Source organism: Solea senegalensis, linkage group LG13, assembly GCF_019176455.1.
Source record: "Solea senegalensis isolate Sse05_10M linkage group LG13, IFAPA_SoseM_1, whole genome shotgun sequence".
NCBI lineage: Eukaryota > Metazoa > Chordata > Actinopteri > Pleuronectiformes > Soleidae > Solea > Solea senegalensis.
In genome coordinates, this window is record NC_058033.1 from 17,681,969 (window position 1) to 17,702,122 (window position 20,154).

The 20,154-nt window shown below is 39.1% G+C and overlaps 2 protein-coding genes across 3 annotated transcripts; both read right to left on the minus strand.

Moving 5' to 3' along the window:
- Window positions 1-548: 548 nt before the first annotated feature.
- Window positions 549-6,852, minus strand: LOC122779421 (dnaJ homolog subfamily B member 13-like). The gene is made up of 8 exons (XM_044041763.1): window positions 6,663-6,852; window positions 6,441-6,544; window positions 4,836-4,997; window positions 4,613-4,761; window positions 3,750-3,863; window positions 2,907-3,020; window positions 2,117-2,193; window positions 549-717 (listed from the first exon to the last, which is right to left on the minus strand). Exons 1-8 carry the CDS (start codon window positions 6,728-6,730, stop codon window positions 567-569), a joined length of 939 nt encoding a protein of 312 aa, XP_043897698.1. The 5' UTR covers window positions 6,731-6,852; the 3' UTR covers window positions 549-566.
- Window positions 6,436-19,501, minus strand: LOC122779423 (ras-related protein Rab-6A). Of its 2 annotated transcripts, none has more exons than XM_044041767.1 (9): window positions 19,177-19,501; window positions 15,901-15,959; window positions 15,700-15,753; window positions 14,977-15,082; window positions 13,574-13,685; window positions 10,913-11,006; window positions 9,680-9,746; window positions 7,482-9,057; window positions 6,436-6,544 (listed from the first exon to the last, which is right to left on the minus strand). In XM_044041767.1, exons 1-8 carry the CDS (start codon window positions 19,244-19,246, stop codon window positions 8,993-8,995), a joined length of 627 nt encoding a protein of 208 aa, XP_043897702.1. In that variant the 5' UTR covers window positions 19,247-19,501; the 3' UTR covers window positions 6,436-6,544; window positions 7,482-8,992. The 2 variants fall into 2 exon arrangements, with proteins under 2 accessions (XP_043897702.1, XP_043897701.1); XM_044041766.1 differs by lacking the exon at window positions 10,913-11,006 and adding an exon at window positions 12,628-12,721.
- Window positions 19,502-20,154: the final 653 nt, after the last annotated feature.

Here is a 20,154-nt window from a genome sequence, read left to right on the forward strand (position 1 = left end):
TAAAGCACTATTTACAACCTGCTCAATGAGGTGTCTACGCACATATGTCTGTGGGCTTAGAAGCCTCTGATTTCAGAGGTTAAAGAAAAAATGTTTAACCTCTGAAATAGCAGTAGCACACACAGTCAGTCCGACGTGATCCGATACTAGTTTTTTGGTTGATATCTGACTAATACAATATAAATACTTACAGAGTTTGTTATACTGTATACTGTATACATTAGATGTGTTCAAGCTGGATATTTTGTGACGCAAAGTACAGTGAGACACCTGTTCAAAATGTCTTGACCCCATGATGTGAAACAACGGCGAAGAAGGCGGCTGATGAGACACGTGTACCCGTACACAAGCCATTGGCTTCCCTCTGGACTATAGAAACAGGCTCGCAGTTCTTTCATATTTAATTATCACGTTTATACAATATACTGAGCCAAAACTCTTGACAGCAATACGCTTTCGTACATATGGAGGGCTCTATATAGTTTCCTTGTCGAGCATGTTTGAAATCAAAGTATCAGTAGTTTAAAAGTAACTATTGGCAACATGTGTTGATATGTGCTCAGTATTTATTTCAAAGCTTTCTTGATCAGATGCCTCTGCTCTGCAGAGAGCTTCTCAGGGAAGTGGATGTCAAACGTGATGACGAGGTTTCCTCTCTGTGAAGGTTCACAGGATGACGGCATTCCCTCTCCACTCACCACCTTTCTGTATGTAGGGCTGATGTGTTGTGACAAACAAAAGAGAGACAAGAAAATAGTTATTGATGCAGACAAACAAAATGTATCCCTGAAGAGAAGACCCTGTTCAACAAGAGACTATATACTGTAGGAGCCATTCTGATCATTTCTACCGATTATCAGGGGGCCTGGTGCACGAAGTAGAATTAAGTTATCAGGACATCTGAGAAAGCCTTACCCTTAACCCATGCTACTAACTCCTCCCCGTTGCGTGAATCTAAAACAGTGGTCCCCAACCCCCAGGCCGCGGACCGGTACTGGTCCGTGGGTCAATTGGTGCCGGGCCGCACAGAAAGAATACATAATTCATTATCTGATTCTGAACGATGTTTTATTTTGAAAAATGACCAGATTCTCTCCGCCACATCTGTCTATGACTCTTGACGCATGTCAAGGTGCTTGCCTCGGTCACATGTCACGGTCGAAGAAGAAGATCGACTGCTGGAGATCGCAAATGACGGCGGCCTTAAAAGTATGTTTGAGACAATAACTCTGCCGGTGTTCTGGATTAAAGTCATGGCAGAATACCCTGAGATCGCCACAACGCCACTATCTTTACATTACATTACATGTCATTTAGCAGACACTTTTATCCAAAGCGACTTACAGTAAGTGCATTTAAACATTTGGGTACTAACAAGAGCTAGAAGTAAGTAAGAGTTTCTGTGTGAAGCACCCGTCTCCCGGCTCACATCATCGTTTCCTCCTTTACCAGGCGGGACTTGTCCTTTGGTCAGCGGGCAGCATCCGCGACTGGTTGATGGACTTGGCCATTTTATCGCTGGCGCGATATTACGAGGACGTTGCTAACACATTTGCATACACGATTATTATTATATTTAGAAAATACGAGTTTTTATGCCAGTCATGTCATTTAATTTTGTTAACTGCTCTTGATTTGATTGAAACCACCTTTACAACCTCAGCTGAAAGGGTGTCTGGTCTTCATGCAATCATTCAAGACTAATCAGAATTAAAACAACATTGAACCACATGTAATCACTGTAATATGTTAATGCAAAAAAAAAAAAAAATCCAAAAGATCATGAATAACGTGTAAAACCTATACATTTCTGATCAGATTAACAGCTGACTGAACACATTGAACAGTGTAACTTTTGTGCAACCAACTTTAGGCTAAGTTCAGCCAGGATAAGTAACATAGCCTGACTGAATCCCTTATCCTAGTTTCGTGCAACGAGCCCTGGTTTTTCCGCTACAGTAGACATGTCATCAAGTGCTTGCATCGACGTTTTATCCACTTTAAAGCAAATGATCAAAAACAAAGGGAATTCAACCCAAAGACTAAGTTTGCCTGGACATTCACTGAAAGTGTGTTAAAACAGGTTTTCACCCACACCCCTACAAAATGTACTTACTGCACAATGTCATTGATGGGGATGGTGAGTATCCTGCCATCTAGTGTTTCCACATCCACAGAGAATCCACTCAGGGCCTGTGGGAGAAGTTATTTGGCTTCAGTGTTTTTTTCTACTGAGAGTTTGAGGCTCCAGGCAAAAATGTAAAACTGGACTAAATCCCCCATGTAATCCCCCAAAAATCAGCAGTAGTCCATAAATTTGCTGTTCATGCATTTATAGGTTAGACCAGGGGTGTCAAACTCAAATGACCTGGGAGCCATTGAGGAACTAGTCTGGTCAAGAGGGGGTGGGCAATATGAGCTTAAAATGATAACAATATTCACATTTATACAATATATAAAAATAAATATTCATAAAGATGTTTCAAAAGATTTCAAAGTAAAAGTGCTTATTTTGATATGGAATGGTCTATACTAAAAATAGTCATATTATTACTATTATAAAAATATTGCTGGCAAACACATTTAGTATTATATTCTGTCTAAAATATAGATAGACATGTAGCTAAACAAAAGCTACATGTGTTTAAAGAAAGAGGAGGTAACATGATATTAAGTGGTGGGCCCATATGAGACTGTAGGGGGGACGCATGTGGCCCACGTGCTGCCCGTGAGGGCCCATTTAATGCTGCTTGTAATGCAGTTGGTATCTCATAAAGCGCTGTATAAATACAATGATAACTATTTATTATTATTTGTGTTGGCGAACAAATTCAGGAAAATATCAGGTCTGAAAGCAGCTTAATCCTCAAATCTGACAAGAAATAACATCTGTAACAACGACTCACCATCTCCAGACAAATGTGGGCCTTGTAGATCAGGTCATTGTCTTGTCTTTCAAACAGAGGATGACTCTTCTGTCGCACTATGAATACAATGTCTGCAGGGATGTTGTTCGGTCCCTACAGATTAAATAAAGCAGGATGGTCACATGGCAGCCAGGATTCTTCTCTAAAGCAAGGTTTAATAATAACTTTTCACTAAGCAGGGAGCACAAAAGGATCAGAGGGTCAGGTCCAGTGGATATTTCACAACAGAAGAATGTTTCAACTTTTACTGTAAATACCATATACTTACCTGTTTATATTAGATCCTTGCTTTTCTACCACCTTTACCTAATTCTAACATTTTATATTTCTAATCTTTAATGGGCTCCAAGCCAAGGTGGTCTACATACTTATGTATGTAGACCACCTTGGTTGAAGTATGTAGACTACTGGTCTACATACTTCTTTTTTGACTATCACTCATCCTGATAGTCAAAAAGTCCTCAGCAGGTATGTCCACTGAGACCTTGGGTCATCTTCAAGGCTCTCCCTACACCTTGAATTCCCCTGCCCGCTATTGCACAGTTGATCAAGCTAAAGTATCGTTCCCTAGTGTAAAGCAGCTTTGAGTGGTCATACAGACTATTTGCCATCACTACCCTATGAAAAACAAATTAATTGTGCTTTGACAAGAGTGTTTAATAATCTTGTGAAAATAAAAAAGGATCAAAATAAGCTTCTTTAACTCATGATCCTGGATAATGAGTTAAATCTTCCATCACACTGTTTCAGATTAATGTGTTGACAACTACAACAACTTTGAAATTGGTTTGAAATACCAACAGGAAATGAAGGTTCCTTTACCTGATCTCCCTCTTTGGAGAAAATGATTCTTGTACCCTCCTTCAATCCAGGTTTTACATCTACAGACAGGATCTTGTCTTTGATGTTCGATGTGTGTCCATCCTCATTCATAATCTGTCCAGCAAATCAGGCATCAGAGATAAAATTATAATATGTTTTATATGTATCAAACGTTTTCGTAATAAATGTATGAATGATTGATGACAAAAAGCTACATTTAAACATGTTCTTGTCCTTTTACCAAAACAATACCAAAGCCAGATTAGTATTGAAACTGAAAGTGGACTTCTTCAACGAATTACAAGCTAATATCATCCATTATCTACCACTTTATCTTCCACTGGAGGGTCGCGGGGGTGCTGTGCCAATCTCGTCTGACATAGGGCGATAGGTCACACCCCTTCGCTTAGGCTGTAACTACTTCACATCCGTCTGCATTGTCAATTATACAATAATTCATTTCTATGGGCAGTTTAGAATGTCCAATTAACCTTTTTAGACTGTGGGAGGAAGCCTGAGAACACACACACACACACATAGGGATAAAATGCAAATTCCATGCAGAAGGGTCCTTGTTCTCACCCGTGTACAAACCAGAGTATTGTTGCTGCAAAGGCAAGAGTACTAACCACTAGGTCCTTTTTTTAATGCTAAAATAATTCAAGTGAACAGTATACAGCCCGGCATTATACAATCCTCCTCCTTCCCTTTCTATTATGTCTAATTACATTCTCCAAACTCAGACAATGAAATGGAAAAAGCCATGTGGAATTTGGCTGCACAGATTTCAACACATAAATCATCCTTTTGCATTTGTGCATCTGTAAAAAAAAGGCAGCTGTCTCAGATACAGGTGCTCTTACTCTTCGAGAAATCTTGATCTTTTTCGTGCATCCATGGAAGAGATCATCCAGAGACAAATTAAGGTCTCTCTCTATTGGAGAGTCTTGTGTCTTCACCACTACTTGCTGGAGGCCACCAAACTGAAGTGGTTCCTCGTTAGTATAGAAATCTAGTAATAAGTGCAGAGAAAATAATCAGATCAATGCAGTTGGTTCTGTGTGGGCTTTATTCATATAGTCTCACCCGCAAATGGGTTGTCACCTCCGAAGAATTGCCTGAATGTTTTGTCTGGTCTCCCATGGTAGGTATATTTAGATGACCAAGCTCCATCGCTGCCACACTGAGGTGGAATACCACGCTTTAGACCCTCCTCACCAAACTTGTCGTACGTGGCCTTTTTCTTAGCTGGAAAAAGAACAGAAAGGTGTTGTTATGGACACAACTATGTGGTGAGAGGGAGATCCAGGTAACTTTATTAATCACCATGGTGAAATTAATTTCTCTACTAGGAACTTTCCTAAAACTAGGAGCAGTGGGAAGCCACTTAGCAGTGCCTGATGGGTCACTCACAGCAGCATTACCCTAAAACATGTTGATGGTGTGAGGAAACCTGGAGAAAACACACAGAAAGAACCTGGGACAAGGGTTCAAAACCAGGACCTTCTTGCTGTGAGGGTACAGTAGTTAGCACTGTCGTCATGGTGGTTTATAGGTTTACAGTACAGTAGTTTCTGTTATGGACACCAGTGGCGACTGGTGAAATTGTTTTTCAGGGGGGGCGCAATCAGGCAAGTCAGTTTTCCACATGGGTTATAAAACCACAATGTGGTTACAATGCACTCTAAAAGTATTGGAGCAGTGAGGCCAATTCTTTTATTTTTGCCATAGACTGAAAACATTTGGGTTTGACATCAAAAGATGAACATTTTAGCTTTTATTTCCAGGTATCTGGATCTGGATCTGATACACAATTTAGAACATAGCATTATTTGTAACACAACATTTTTAGGTGAGCAAAAATATTGGAACAGGCTTAAAAGGGATTAAAATGAATATGACTTAAAATTTAGTTGCAAATCCTTTCAATGATTATTATAAATACAATGATTTCTATAACTGCATCGAGCCTGTGACCCACTGACATCACCAAACTGAAATCACCAGGCTTTCACCACAGCCTCTTTCAGTTGTTTGTTTTGGGGGTTTACTCCCTTCAGTCTCCTCTTAAGCAGATAAACTGTGTGCTTTAAAGGGTTTAAATGTGGAGATTGACTTGGCCAGTCTCAAACCTTCCACTTCCTGCCCCTGATGAACTCCTTTGTGTGTTTGGAGTCGTTATCTTGCTGCATGATGATGGATCCCCCAAGCAGTTTTGTTGCATTTTTCCTTAAATTGGCAGACAAACTGTTTCCTCTAAACTTCTGAGTTCATTTTGCTGCTGCCATCGTGTGTTACATCACCAATGAAGATTAATGAGCTCATCCCAGAAGCTATGACATTACCTCTACTGTGTTTCACAGATGAGCTTGTATGTTTGGGATCATGAGATCATCACTTTGGTAAAAGTTAGTCTTTGTCTCATCAGTCCATAAAACTTGTCCCAGAATATTTGAGGCTCATCAGATTACATGCATTTATTTAAATGTTCCATGTTTTTTTTTATGAATTGTGTTTGACTGGTGGGGCAGCGCCCTCTATGGACACAGTTGTGCAATATCGCTGTCAACTCATAAATAAATAAATAAACATGCAGCGTTACTTTTGATTATGTATATTGTTGTAAAGACATAACTTCATCATAGACATAAAATGTCACACACACACACACACACACACACAGCTACTCACGGTCGCTGAGAACATCGTAGGCTTCACTCAGCTGAGTGAACTTCTCGCTGCTTCCAGGTTTTCTGTTGCTGCTCGGTTGAAACTTCAACGCAAGACGTCGATATCTGTGAACATGAGAGAGGAAGCAGTGAGAGTGTGAACAAGACTAAGAATGTGTGATTCAAATGTAAACGTCGGAACGGAATTAAAGTTAAAGAAAAAAAAAAGGGGGAAAGAACCGACGCTTTTTTAATATCTGCGTCTGTTGCGTCTCTGTTCAGCTCCAGGGTCACATAATAATCGACAGTCATTATAGAATGAAACGCGTCACAACTTCAGAATGTGAATGAAGCTCAGTGTGGCGTCAGCGCGTGATGTTTGGGCTTGTTTCCAAGGTAACCTAGCTGCCGCTCTGGAAACTCTCGCGGTACTTGTTTTTATATTTGTGGGAAAAAAAAAACAGTCACGGACTCACAGTCCAGTAAAATAAAATCATACATAAAGGTTTCCAAAACACAAATACATTCGTAAATAGGATCATAAAATGAGATATTATACAAAGCATGTGAGGGGCCCTATGTCTCCTTTTCCCCCTTTACTCTCAGAAGTGTAAGAACAACTGGGCCCAGGTTACTCTGGTACTGCACGATTAAAAGCTTTAAAAACAACTAAACGTTTCAATTAAGGCCAAAATTGAACTATAAGCTTCTATTTTGGGTTAATGTATTTGTACATCTGACGAGTGCCTCCACAGTCATGTTTGGCATGTTTCAAACACTTCCTGTGGTCTTCAGAAGGGTCACGTGACGTGATGTGTCTTGCTTCCTGTTTTCTGCAGGAGTACGCCCGCTGCTGTCTGACATCCTGCTGAGGACAGCATATGTATGTCCTATCAATTCCCTCATCCCAGTTAATATACAGTATATACTGTACATACATATGTATATAATTATTATGTTCACATGTTGTCCTTCGCTCCACACACTTTTGGGGGGCCCCTGAAACAAGCAGCTACTTAGTGGCACAGCATATGAAAGCTATCATTGCTACCTTGAGTTTTACCTGTGCTTCTCCTGAAGTGTGAAATGAAATCATTGCATCATTGTGACGCCTTTGACTTATCAGCGCACAGTGGATGCTGTGGATCACACATAACTGTAACCAAAGCAGAAACAGATCACTATATGGAGATCACGTTGATTTAGGATTTAGATAGCAATCAAATGTAAAAGTGACACACAAAACATTACATCTCTCAATAAGACATGCATTCCAGGAGTGGTGACATGTCATTTTATTCTTTCATTTAAAACCATACCAGACAGTAAGGACTTACTATGCTATAGAAATAAGACTCTCTTCCATAAGAGTAATATCAGGATGGTGATGAAATTGTCATTTAGAAGTGTTGAAGGAAGCAGCAGACGCTCTCTCTACTGATTCTGTTGAACAATTGAGTAGTGATTCAGCAAAAGTGAAAAGATATGAAGACCCATAAAATAAAAATAAAAACATAAATCCAACAAAAATAAATATTGCCATTTTGGATTAAATACAAACAAGAATAATCACTAACAAAAAAAAGTATTTAAAGGTAAAGTATGCAGGATTTGTTTGGTGTGACTGATCAATAATTCCACAATAATCTTTCATCATAATGTAAAACTAAGTAATCTGAGAAAGATTCCAAGAGAGAACCAATCCTAAAATCTGAATACCGTCATAATCTGTGGCTCAATCTCGAATGTGGATTACAGCAATCCTGTCTACTGCAGCTTTAAATCAAATGTCATACCAAACTTAACAAACCCAGTGCTAAAGAAAACCACTACTACTACTAATTTAACTCAAACAGGCCCAAATCTCCACATCTAATGTTTATGGAAGGGTTTTGAAGATATAATTCTTAAAACATAAAAAAAGAATATGCAAATTAAACAGTGATAGAAAATGTAAGCCTTGCTAATAATAACCCATGTGAAGGGAACAGTGGGGGAAGGAAATAGGGGACAGAAACGTGGATAATAGAGTGGTAGTGTTGCTCTTGTATTAGGTGTTGCGTGCTTGTTTTAGTATTGCCTTAGTAATAATGTTTCAGTGTGTTTATATCATGTACCTCGTCATATCATGTGACTCAAAACGGCTGCAAGTGGCCACCTAAGCTGCCTGTTTCCTTAATTATGACAACATAATCAACTGCTAAAGATCAATAATACACACCTAAACCACATTGTGCCTCTTCATCTTAAAGCAACATTTAACATTTTAAAGAATTATCACACCTTTAAACGCACAGACTTTGATTTTTCTTTCACTTAAAATAAATTGACAGTAAAAGTAGAACAGGCTGAAATACTGTTTCAGTGTGTGTGTTACAGTGCAAATGTTCAGTTGAAGTGATTTATGACTTTCAGAGCATCCACCTGAGAGTGCACAGCTTCCACAAAGGTGATGATAAAGGATGTAGTGTTCGTCCGGAGGGGGGGGGGCGGGTTTCTCACTGGGGAACAGAGGCAGGTGTAGTGAAGAGTGAAGAAGCCAGTAGCATTATTTAGCAATAATGGCACACGCCATTAGCAGGGGCAGCCTCCATCACTGACGGGTTGCTCCAGTGGTTTCTCGAGTTTGATGTCAATCACTGAAAAGTTTAGGACTTAAGGAACATCACACAAGAGAGTAAAATGCTACTACAGTTTTGGCTGTGTACAACCTACATAAATCAAGGTTCTCAAGGTTTGTGGTGTTTATAGATTCATTTTGCATCATAAATATGTACTATTATTGTGATATATATATATATATACATATACTGTATATAGTTTCATATCAAAACAAACACTATTTTGAAATTGTGTTAAATACGACAAATATTGTTACTGTTGGAATATCATGATGTCGCCCAACCTTACTGTCAAAAACAATAAAATATTAAAAATAAAGATATTTTTGAATGATTCAATCGATATTTGTATTTGCTGTGTGAAAAGTGTTGACCCAAATGTAATTCCATAATCTTGCAGTCCCACACATACAGTTATATATTCAGTTTATATATATTAGAAATATTAAGTTATATATTCAGGTAATGTATGAATGATGGCATTGGTTGCATCAGCTTGAGTGGGGAACACGAGTTGAGTCTTCACTGGTGAAGTGAATCTGAGAGGACGCATGCTTTATAGAACACCTCTGTGACATAAGAGCATTTTCTTTCTACTGTGTTGACAGACATGGACACTGACATGAGGAATTAAGGATACTGTCCTCTCGACCTTTGTCCTGCGTGGTGTCCATGCCAGGGAGGGCAGCTGCCACGCGACGGAAAAGCTGGAAGGAGAGACAAATGGATACATAAAAACAAGGAAATGAAAACAAAACAAGATGGAGCTGTGAATATTCCCAATACATGACTTGGCATGAGGAAGTCACCCAACAGCACTTTACAGAATTAGATTGGAATTTTTGCCTGTAATGTTTTAACTACAGAGAGACCACATTACTAAAAGAAGATGTAATTATGCTTTATTGAGATATTTCATTGATAGGAAGCGACATCACTTAAGAGTGTGTTGTAAATTGGATGATGATGGTCAACATGCTCACCACCCCAAAAAGCACAACATAAAATTAGGGCTGTCACGGTATTGATTTTTCTTTTCTTTTGCAGGTCATTATTTAAACTGCACCAAGTTTCACTGATGCACTGTGGTATGGTCACTGCTTGTACTTTAGAACTTTAAAACGCATGTGCAAAAACACACACAAGGAGCTGTTCACATGTCATACACACTAATACATTATTTTACATTACAATGTGTCTAAAAGTACTTTTTGAAAGTAAACTCTGAACCTCCATTATACAGACTAAGCTCCTGCGGTAAAGGAGAGGACGTACCATGCGCTCATCAGCAAAGCTGCTGTGAGGTAAACGCGGTGCTGTTGATCCAATCAACGTTATGATGTAATTCTTAAATTAATGAAAAATACCAGAGTCTTCATAAAAAGAAATAATAAGCACCTGAATGCACTGCTCTTCATTGACAGACATTTCCCGTTGTGGAGAAAAATATTCAATAGACAGAAGCTCAAGCTGTGATAATAATATCTGAAACGTTTTCCCTTTTTTTTGCTGTGATGCAATGGTGAGTTGGACTCTGCAGAGGACGTGACAAGATGGCAGCATTGCAATAACGTGGCAGCCCTACATAGAACAAGACTGACTTACATGCAAATTTTACAGTGGTGAGAGAGGAGTTATTGGTTTGCAAACCCTGACCCACCTCTGTCTACGGCCAGCCAATTGAAGTCATTACTTAACCACCAGGTAGGACAGAGCTTAAAAAACAAACCCACACATCTCACGTATGACTAGAGGAAGCTGACGTTTGAAGCACATCATTACACACACATGCGTGTGTCACACAGCAGCCAATCAGAGGAGAGCATGAGCACTATGGACACACACAGAGAAGGGTGCAGTGCACACGCTCTACCTGTTTGACATTGTAGCCCGTCTTTGCACTTGTTTCAATAAAAAGAACATTCATCTCTTTCGCTCTCTGTTCTCCCTCCTCTGTGGTTATCTGTCTGTGATGACCCACGAGACGAGTCACCATGCACAACACACAACAACACCCACAGGGAGACAAAGACAACAAGACGGGGAAGATACAGTGGTTATTTTTGAAATGGGTAAACAAGTCGTGCCCTTTCCTGCTGCAACTGTCACCTTCGCTCAAAACCAAAAGTGTTCAAACAGACCGTTAATTGCTCCATGACAGGAAGAGCCTTAAGCTGGTTAGCTTAGCAATATCTTGCATGTTGAATTGTAAAACCAAAGTATAAGTATGTCAATTTGACATTTTCCTTGAGGTTATGGAGTTACTGTATATGTGGAACTGGAACAATAGACTTGCAAATTTGTAGAAATAAGACTCTCTTGCAAATTTTGGACCCTAAAATTTATTTCAATAGGCTCTGACAGGGTTCGCCCCAACGTGATTTTGTCATACGCACTGATGCATCACTGAGACCTCCCACAGCAGAGTGGACATGGCCTGATGCTCGCGGACATGGAACTGCCTCCGCTCTCGTCTGTGTAAGTTGTGCTTAATTGCCATTTCATCATGAAAAAAGAAGCACCAAACATCTTTCTCTGACTGCAAAATAAGCCGCTTCATAGAAGAAAATCTTTGGCTTATAGAACTTGGACCCGACCAGCCGAACGCCGCCATAAAACAGCAACGAAAGAAGGAATTACACTCGTTCTTTCTCCAGGAGCTGGTATGAGAAGAAGGACTGGCTAACTGGTTGCTCTCAGACCAGTGCCATGTTTTGATTTCCCTGCCTCCTCTTTCAGATGCATAACTCCAGATGTGTTCATTCATAGTTTTGATGCCTTCAGTGAGAATCTACAACGTAAATTAAATGAGAAGGTGTGTCTTTTGACTCGAAGTGTACATACATACACACTCCACGCATAAATAAAAGCCCCTTTTCCACCAATGGTCCCAGCTCGCCTTGGCACAGCGCAGTTAACAAAGTAGTGACTTGTAAAGCAGTTGTTTTAGTGTACTGAATCATGAGAATCAGTTAATTAAAAATATTTGTTCAGTACTTCCTCCATGATGGGGCACAGACTCCGTCTGACCCACGTTTTTAGGATTGTTAAGTCTTTTTAACTGACCTAGAGTTCGGCATTGTTTGGCTTGATTCTTGTGTCAGACGTCTTGCTCATGCCTCTTCCTGTGACCAATCAGTGGCTGGCAGTCTGGCGATGTCACACATAATATCGCCTCAGCGATACTTCAGTATAATTATAATTATAATTACACTTAATTATAATTAAGTATAATTATTATAATAGTTATAGTAATCACTGATGAACTTGAACTGAAAACAATAACTGAGGTGTGAGAAATTGAGTATTTTCAGCAGTTGGAAAAAAGATGTCTCTCTCTTTCCAGTTAAAATGTTAAAATAAGCAGCTACTGGTTTGAACAACTTATTTACTGTGTAGTTGTCAGCAAAAAATATTTAAAACAACTGATCCCGTCCTAATATATAGACAAAAATCATATTTAAGATAATTTCTAGCATCTAGCAATATTCATTCTGACAGAAGACCTTTGGATGAGGAGTCCAGATGGCAGCATGTGTAGCAGGACTACAGAGCACGACTCGCGCACACACACACACACACACTTACCTGCTTTACGTTGTAGCCCGCTTTTGCACTAGTCTCAATAAACATTACATTTAGTTCTTTGGCTTTCCGCTCACCCTCTTCAATAGATACTTGCCTGTGGTAGATAAGGGGGTTAAAAAAAATGCACATCCAGAGAAAAAAATTTAGCTTCATTAAACAAGAGGATCACACACAGATCTTTCATACACACAACTGGTAGCTGGTAGCTATCAATTTACTTCGGAGCTCGACTGGTTTAGTACTAGAGGCGCAAGTCTTTCAGAATCTCACCATTCGACATGATTCTGATTCCCTGGGTCAAGATTAAAAATCAATTGTGGATTCAAAACTATGCCCGATTCAAAATCATTTTTTGAATCAAAACTGATTCAGTACATAGAGCTTCTAATTTGAGTGTCTATTCTGCTACTGTGCTAAGAAAAGTTCTGTCGTCATGAAGTTAGAGTGAAGTTTGTGCAAGACGATGTAGCTTTTAAATTTGGATAAACTAAAAAAACCTGAAAAGTTACAGTGAGGGTATGACATACCTTGGCTCAGTTGTACTCATAAAACTTTGTTTTCTAGTATGCTGTAAGGGCACAGGCCCTTGAAACAAATTTGAAATTAAACAAGCAATGTCAATCAAAACTAAACCAATGTTATGAAAAAGTTAATCAATTTGAAATCTTTGAGTATAAGAATCACGATTTTGACATTAATCTCTTTTGCAGACACCTTTGTTAAGTACCAAATAATTACTTAGAAAACAAACGGAAGTGTCTACTAATAAAGAAAAAAGTCAATACTAGCTTTAACATCCACAGAGATCACTGGTAACTACTCTGATCTCAGGAAAGACAAATATAGTATTGATGGGTCAACAGCAACAATCAACTAATGACTTCATGAACATGCTTTGAATGGAGAGAACCTGTTTTCAGAGAAGCAGGACGAGGGAAGAACTTACCTCTTGTCTGCAAGGTCTGTCTTGTTTCCCACCAGCATAATGATGACGTCACTCCCTCTCTCTGTTCTCACGTCATCAATCCATTTTGTGGTTTGCTGGAAGGAATTGACATCTGAAGGAGATACAGGAGAAATGGGAAGCAATGCATCAGTATTCAAGAGAAATGGGTGAGGTTGTTGTGATGGGAACGTTATAAGGACGTCACACCACCAGCAGTAGTGATGTGTCGGGTGCGAACGAGCTGGCTCTAAGAGCCTGTTCTTTGTAGTGAACGAGAAGAGCTGACTCCCGTCGGGGAGAGCCAGATCTTCTGCTGCTTCTGCTCAGCTCTGCAGAGAATCCATGCAGGCATGGGCGGGGCTTTATTTTGATGGATACACCATGTGGCTAATCAAATGCGAATACAGACTAGGATCATACCATTATGTAAAAGAAGGAAGGAGCACACGTTCCAAAGACAGCCAGTGTAGCAGTGGTACAGGCCAGGTTTACACAGAGCAACAAAGAGACGTGGGATCCAGATTTAAATACAACTGTGTCAGGGAAAACGTGAAGTAATCCGAAAAAGAAGCAGCATGGAGCTGCAATTCAAAGATATTGGAGATTGCAAAGCTCAGTGCAGGGATCCATTTTTAATAATCAAAAAAAATAACACTAAAACCAATTAATCAATTATCAAAATAGTGGCCAATTCATTTAGTAATCCATTAATAATTGATTCATCAATAATTGTTGTAGCCCTAGTAGCTTTAAGAACATTGATACCTGACCCGAGCTTGTCAGAACCCAGTCAGGCTGGGTTCATAAAAAATCCAGAAAGGATTGTCGGACGCTGGTCCAGTTTGGTCACATCAATTGACACGGTAAGTTCTTTTTAGTGAAATATATACTAAAATAGGAAAACAATGTAATTGCTTTATATAAAATACAGTGTAAACATGTAATAAATAGATGTATCATGTACAGAAATAAGTGATCATAGGTACACACATGGGTTATTTAGGCCATCCACAGCAGATGCTAATTGCTTCTCCACAACAACTCAAATAACCCACAATGGTTGGATTATGTAAACAGTCATCAGCAGTTACAGTTCAACTAGAGTTAATAAAGAAGTACTGATGGTGGTTAATGCGGAGGCTGAAAGTTTATAATACTCATACCATATGGTGGTATGTCATAAAGGTGTGCGACTTGTGTGTATCTATATGTGCTCATGGGGCTAGTAGTTGCTTCCTCCAGGGAATATTTTAAATTACATCATTACATTACACAGGACACCTGTCAGATTTGGGTCCGGTTCGGACAGAAAAATGTATCCTGAGTTGCACACTATTAGGTTTTAAGTTTATTTTTAAGTGAAACTTTTGTTTGAGAGGCAGGTGGACCGGTTGTCTACCTACTTGTGATGTCGTACACTACGACAGCAGCAGCAGAGTCTCTGATGTAACTTGGGATGAGGCTTCGAAATCGCTCTTGTCCTGCTGTGTCCCATAACTGCAACCTGATCTGTGGGACAGGAAGGGGAAAGGGATGGAAGGAAAAAAACAAAAAAAAAAACAAAAAAAAAACAGAGAGGATGAAAACAAAACCAGAAAAAACCAAGGTCAGAAATGGGGTAAGTTAAGGTGACAAAAAGCAAAAGAAACCTAATGGGAAAATACAGAGAGAGAAACGTAGTGCATGCAGGTAGTGGGTGAACACCAGAAAGAGCAAGCACTCTGGGCCCATGGGGAGAAATAAATCATCATCCTTCACTTGTCGTCATCTCTCCTCTCTTGATCAAGTAAGGTGTATAATTGTAAAACAGGAATGAAGGGAATAGATGGAGGGGAAGAAAAAGGTAGGTAAGAAAACTTATTGAGGGGAAAAAAAGCAGAAACAAAGGACAGCCCAAGGAGAACGCCATCCAGCTTACACTGGGAGGCCAGAGTGCCTTTTCAAGAAAGAACATAACTCAACTGTTTCAAAAAACAAACACGGAAATGAACAAAAAAATCATGTTAGAAATCAGTACACAAGTGTCACTTGACACCAAAGCCCCATCCAAAGCAGTCAATTAAGAGAAATTCCCCATAAACTCCTCTCAGTGATACAACACCAGTGGTGATGAAAATAAAACTTACCGTTCTGTCTTCAAGATACATAGTTTTCGACAGGAAATCTATTCCTATTGTGGCCTGGAAAATGAGTAAGACACAGTGAATAAGCATTCAAAATCATTTTCAGTCAATACTCATAACATTATGATAATGTGAACTTTTTTAAATAAAATGGAATAAGATTAAATTAAATAAGATTAAATAAGATGGAGGGAATCATCTCACTTGGTAGGTGTTGTCAAAGCTGTCATACATAAACCTTGTGATCAAGGAGGTCTTTCCCACTGGAAAAAAAGAACAGTACAATGATAAAATCAGATTATATTAGATTAGATTGAAACTTTATTAATCCCATTTGGATTAATTTCAATGGCAAACCCTGTGCAAAACAGCAGCAGCTCAGCAAAATGGATGACACTTGATTGCAAGCGTTTCGCTCTAAATTAGGACAGAATAGTTGCCTGTGTTTTCATATTTACGTCTACGTCCTTATGATGCATGTGGAGATGTCCTGTGCTATGCTACTTGTGGATAACGTAGCTTAGACACCGAGGTTTTCTTGTTGACAAGACTCATTTTCTGTTCCTGTTTTATGGATATCTTCAAATAATAAAAAAAGGGAGACGAGACGAGCAGCTAAATACAAAATATCCCGGTGTAAAATCCAAAGGCCTTTGTCACAGTCATTGCAGTGATTTAGCGATGGACAAAAACACAAAGTCGAACAAAAATTGCGGTAATAGGTAGAATTTGCGAACTGCGACTAATGCTAACTCTGCCCGTACACCGTACACTTGCCTGGCTCTTCAAGGGGCTGCAGCATTCTTACAACAGTAGCTTACACAAATTCATCTTGTGGGCCGGATTGGACCTTCTGAAGGTTTTCCTGGTTTTAAAGGATGTTGCATTGGTAATCATCATATTAAGACTGTGCAACTTTTGACAGTTTTGAAATTTCTCTGGCAATATGGCTGAAAGAAAATCAATCATGTGATCATTGATCTTGCACATAGAACACCAAATGTATTATGTGGTTTGTATGATGCTTTTTTGGTAATTTTACTGTCTTTTAACTCCCTGCCCAGAGACCACAGATGCAAATTAGCTATTCAGCCAACTCTAGTATAGACCTGGTTCTGTACATGGTGGCTGTCAACTAAACTAATAAACTAAAGTAAACTTATTATACTAAATACATTTCTGACATACATTAGATTTAAAAAAATAATTATAGATTAATAATTCATTGAATGGACAGAAATATATTAAAAAAGTAAACTAAATAATAAAGGGCAAAAAATTGGTGTAGTGGTTAGCACTCTGGCCTTTGCAGCAAGAAGATTTGGGTTCAAGCTCCAGTTGGAACATGGGCAACATTTGCATATTCCGTGTGTGCGTGAGTTTTCTCTGGGTTCTCCGGCTTCCTCCCACAGTCCAAAAACATGCAATATGGGGATTATGTAAATTGGTCACTCTAAATTGACCGTGAATGTGAGAGTGAATGGTTGTTTGTCTCTATATGTGGCCCTGCGATGGCGCCCTATGTCAGTTGAGATTGGCACAGCACACCCCACGACCTTCCTGTGGAGGATAAAGCGGTAGAAACTGAATGGAAGTCACTAAATAACACTTCCAACACACTAATTCCAAGCCTAATTATTTGTGTTAGAGCAGAATTTGACCATAGGCACTTTCATTGTTTCTAACACCCATGAATATCCTTGATTTAACATTAAAAAGCCATAGAAATAAACCAGGTATTATCTGAAATGAAAGGTAATAACTGTATAATAAGTATGTAATACAGATCAGATATTAAGATAAGATATTTTAGTTTAGAGTGTATTTACAGTGTAGTGGCATTGTCCTTTGAAAAGAGCAAACATCTCAAAAGAAAACTTTTCATAATCCCAGAGAAATAATCTGTGTTCAGCTTTATATCCCAATATATCCTGATGTATCTTGTATATTGGGTATAGCCAAAACATATCAAGATATAACTAAGCTTTATAGAAATATTAATTTGATTTATATCTTCATATATATTGATACTGAATGATGTAAAAACTGGTATGTAAGTAAGGTAAGTGCAACCACAAACGTTATAATGATGTACATTTTCAAGTTATCAATGACTGCAATAAATGTCAGATAATTAACAGAATGAGGTTTGCTCCCAAGTAAAAGTTAAAGAAAGAAATTCTTCATTTGTGGTTTAAAGGTCCAATATGTAAGAATAAATTAAATCTAATGCCGAAACTGCAGACAGTAACAAAGTGGAATTCTTCAGTCCTCTCACTATTCCAGTTGGTCAAAGAACGCAAATAAATGCAACACAAAAAATAGGTGAACTTTACAGCAGGTGAGACATGCGAGTCCATTATGTCTATAAGCTTTTGTGAACATCAAACTAGTTTGAAACAGCAGACTGTCACAGCAAGAGGCAACACTTTTTTCATTAAAATATGCTCCCCAAAAATGGTTAATCACCAGCCGCCACTGGAATTATGTTGGCAGTTGCAGAGACATGGTGTTATTTTAAAGGCTTATACTAAGTCTACAGAAAGCTTTTGTTTTAAAGTGATTACACACTCGCATAATTATGTCTATTTAAAATTATATTGTGAAAGTTGTTTTATCTCCAAACCCTACTCTCTACTATATATTGTTACTTGTCGACACATGCTAAATTTGCAGTATCAGAGTCAGTATTGGGAAAAGATTTGGATGAATTAATCCCAGTTTTACACTAAGCAACAGCTTCAGCCCACCTGGTCTGTGATTTGTGCAATAATGTCTCCAGTAAGCCGGAAGCGCTAAGTTTTAATGATATTAAACGCCTTTGCTTATGAAAGCAACTTAAACAATTTCCAAACTCTCCAAACAGAGGGTTAGAGAAGTTGTTCTCTGTTCTGTGCTGTTCTAACAGAACACTAAAAAGGAAAACGAGTATGGAGATTGCAGGAATGTCACTGGGCAGGTAAGGTAGTGGGGATGTGTCAGTGTCCCTTAGGGTGCGATCAGTGTAATCACTGTAATTTCTGTGTACTTTGACCGAGATTGACAGCATTCCTCTCTACGCATAGCACTTCTGGCGCCTTTGTAAATACAAATAAGATAAGGATTTAACTAAACGCGAAGTTAGCCCATTACCCTGTTGCTCTTTTTTAATTGTATGTGTAACTTTATACTAGCTGCCACTGTCTCAGCTAATATCATCTGTTGTTATCACAGCTAGTCACGGAAGTTAGCACATACACCAGATTCGGAGTTGGGTGATAAATAAATAGCCTTTATCAGAGTGTGGTGTTGACACACAGCTGGTTACAATTGTTGCAATGCATCACTGAGCCAAGTTTAACTCACCCTACCCAGCTAATGATAGCTTGCTAACAGGTTGACGTTAAACACCTACAGACCAGAATCAAACAAGTTAGCTACACTACAAATTCAATACAATTTAGACAGCCCGTCAGCTGTTAACGTCAGCTTCAGACTTACCACTCTGTTCTCCGAGAAAGACCAGTTTGAATTTTCTCAAAGGGTTTCCGAAGTCTCCGGCCGAAGACATGACTGTATGGAACAAGACCTACTTTCCGAGGCTCGCCAGTTGGCCAGCTAACGCTAGTTTACCAGTTGTCAAATATCAAAGGACCGGGATCCGTGACGTATTACTGCTGTATTAGTCCAGTTGGCGACGTTTCGTGCGGTAAAAGTACTCCCCCAAGCTTCAAAACACTAAACCTAGTCCAGCTGCGCCTCCTCTGACATGTCCACAACAGCCGCAGCAGCAGTAGCTACCGTCGCCGGACGTCTTCTTCTTCATACACAAGTATACACTGACATATTGTTATGCTGCCCCCTAACGTCGAGGGGAAATGAACCCACACCCATCTCACACAACCATACCATGGATGTATGATACGAACTGGATAGAGCACCGCCCCCTCTGCCTTGAAGACAATTTTGTCATGGTGGCCACTCGTGGTACTGCAACAAAAAAGCAATCTTCCCATTGACCACAATAGCAAAAGAGACGCCTGTAAAGGTGTCCACAGGACACCGCGAGACATAGACAGAGGCATATATAGACCTTTATATTCTATATTTTTAATTCAAGGAGTTTCACATTTGTAAAACATTCTTAAAGGCCATAAAAAAGGCCCAGAAAAATCTTATTTCCCAGAGTTGACGTCGCAGGTGTGTACGAACACAGCAAAGCGCGGTCATGTGGCGTCCCATGAACACATGGATTAGAGTGAAAGAATGTGGAACTACCTTTAACACTTTGTTATTGTTCCTAATAATATGATCATGAGTCTGCATGTTTTCTGGCCTGACTTTATTTTAATATTTTATTTATTATATTATAATAGAGTTAGCTTTATTTGTTAACCACCTATACAAAAACAGTTAGAAATGTGAACTTTAAACTTAATTTTAATTTAAACCAAAATATATAGGATAGCAATGAGACCA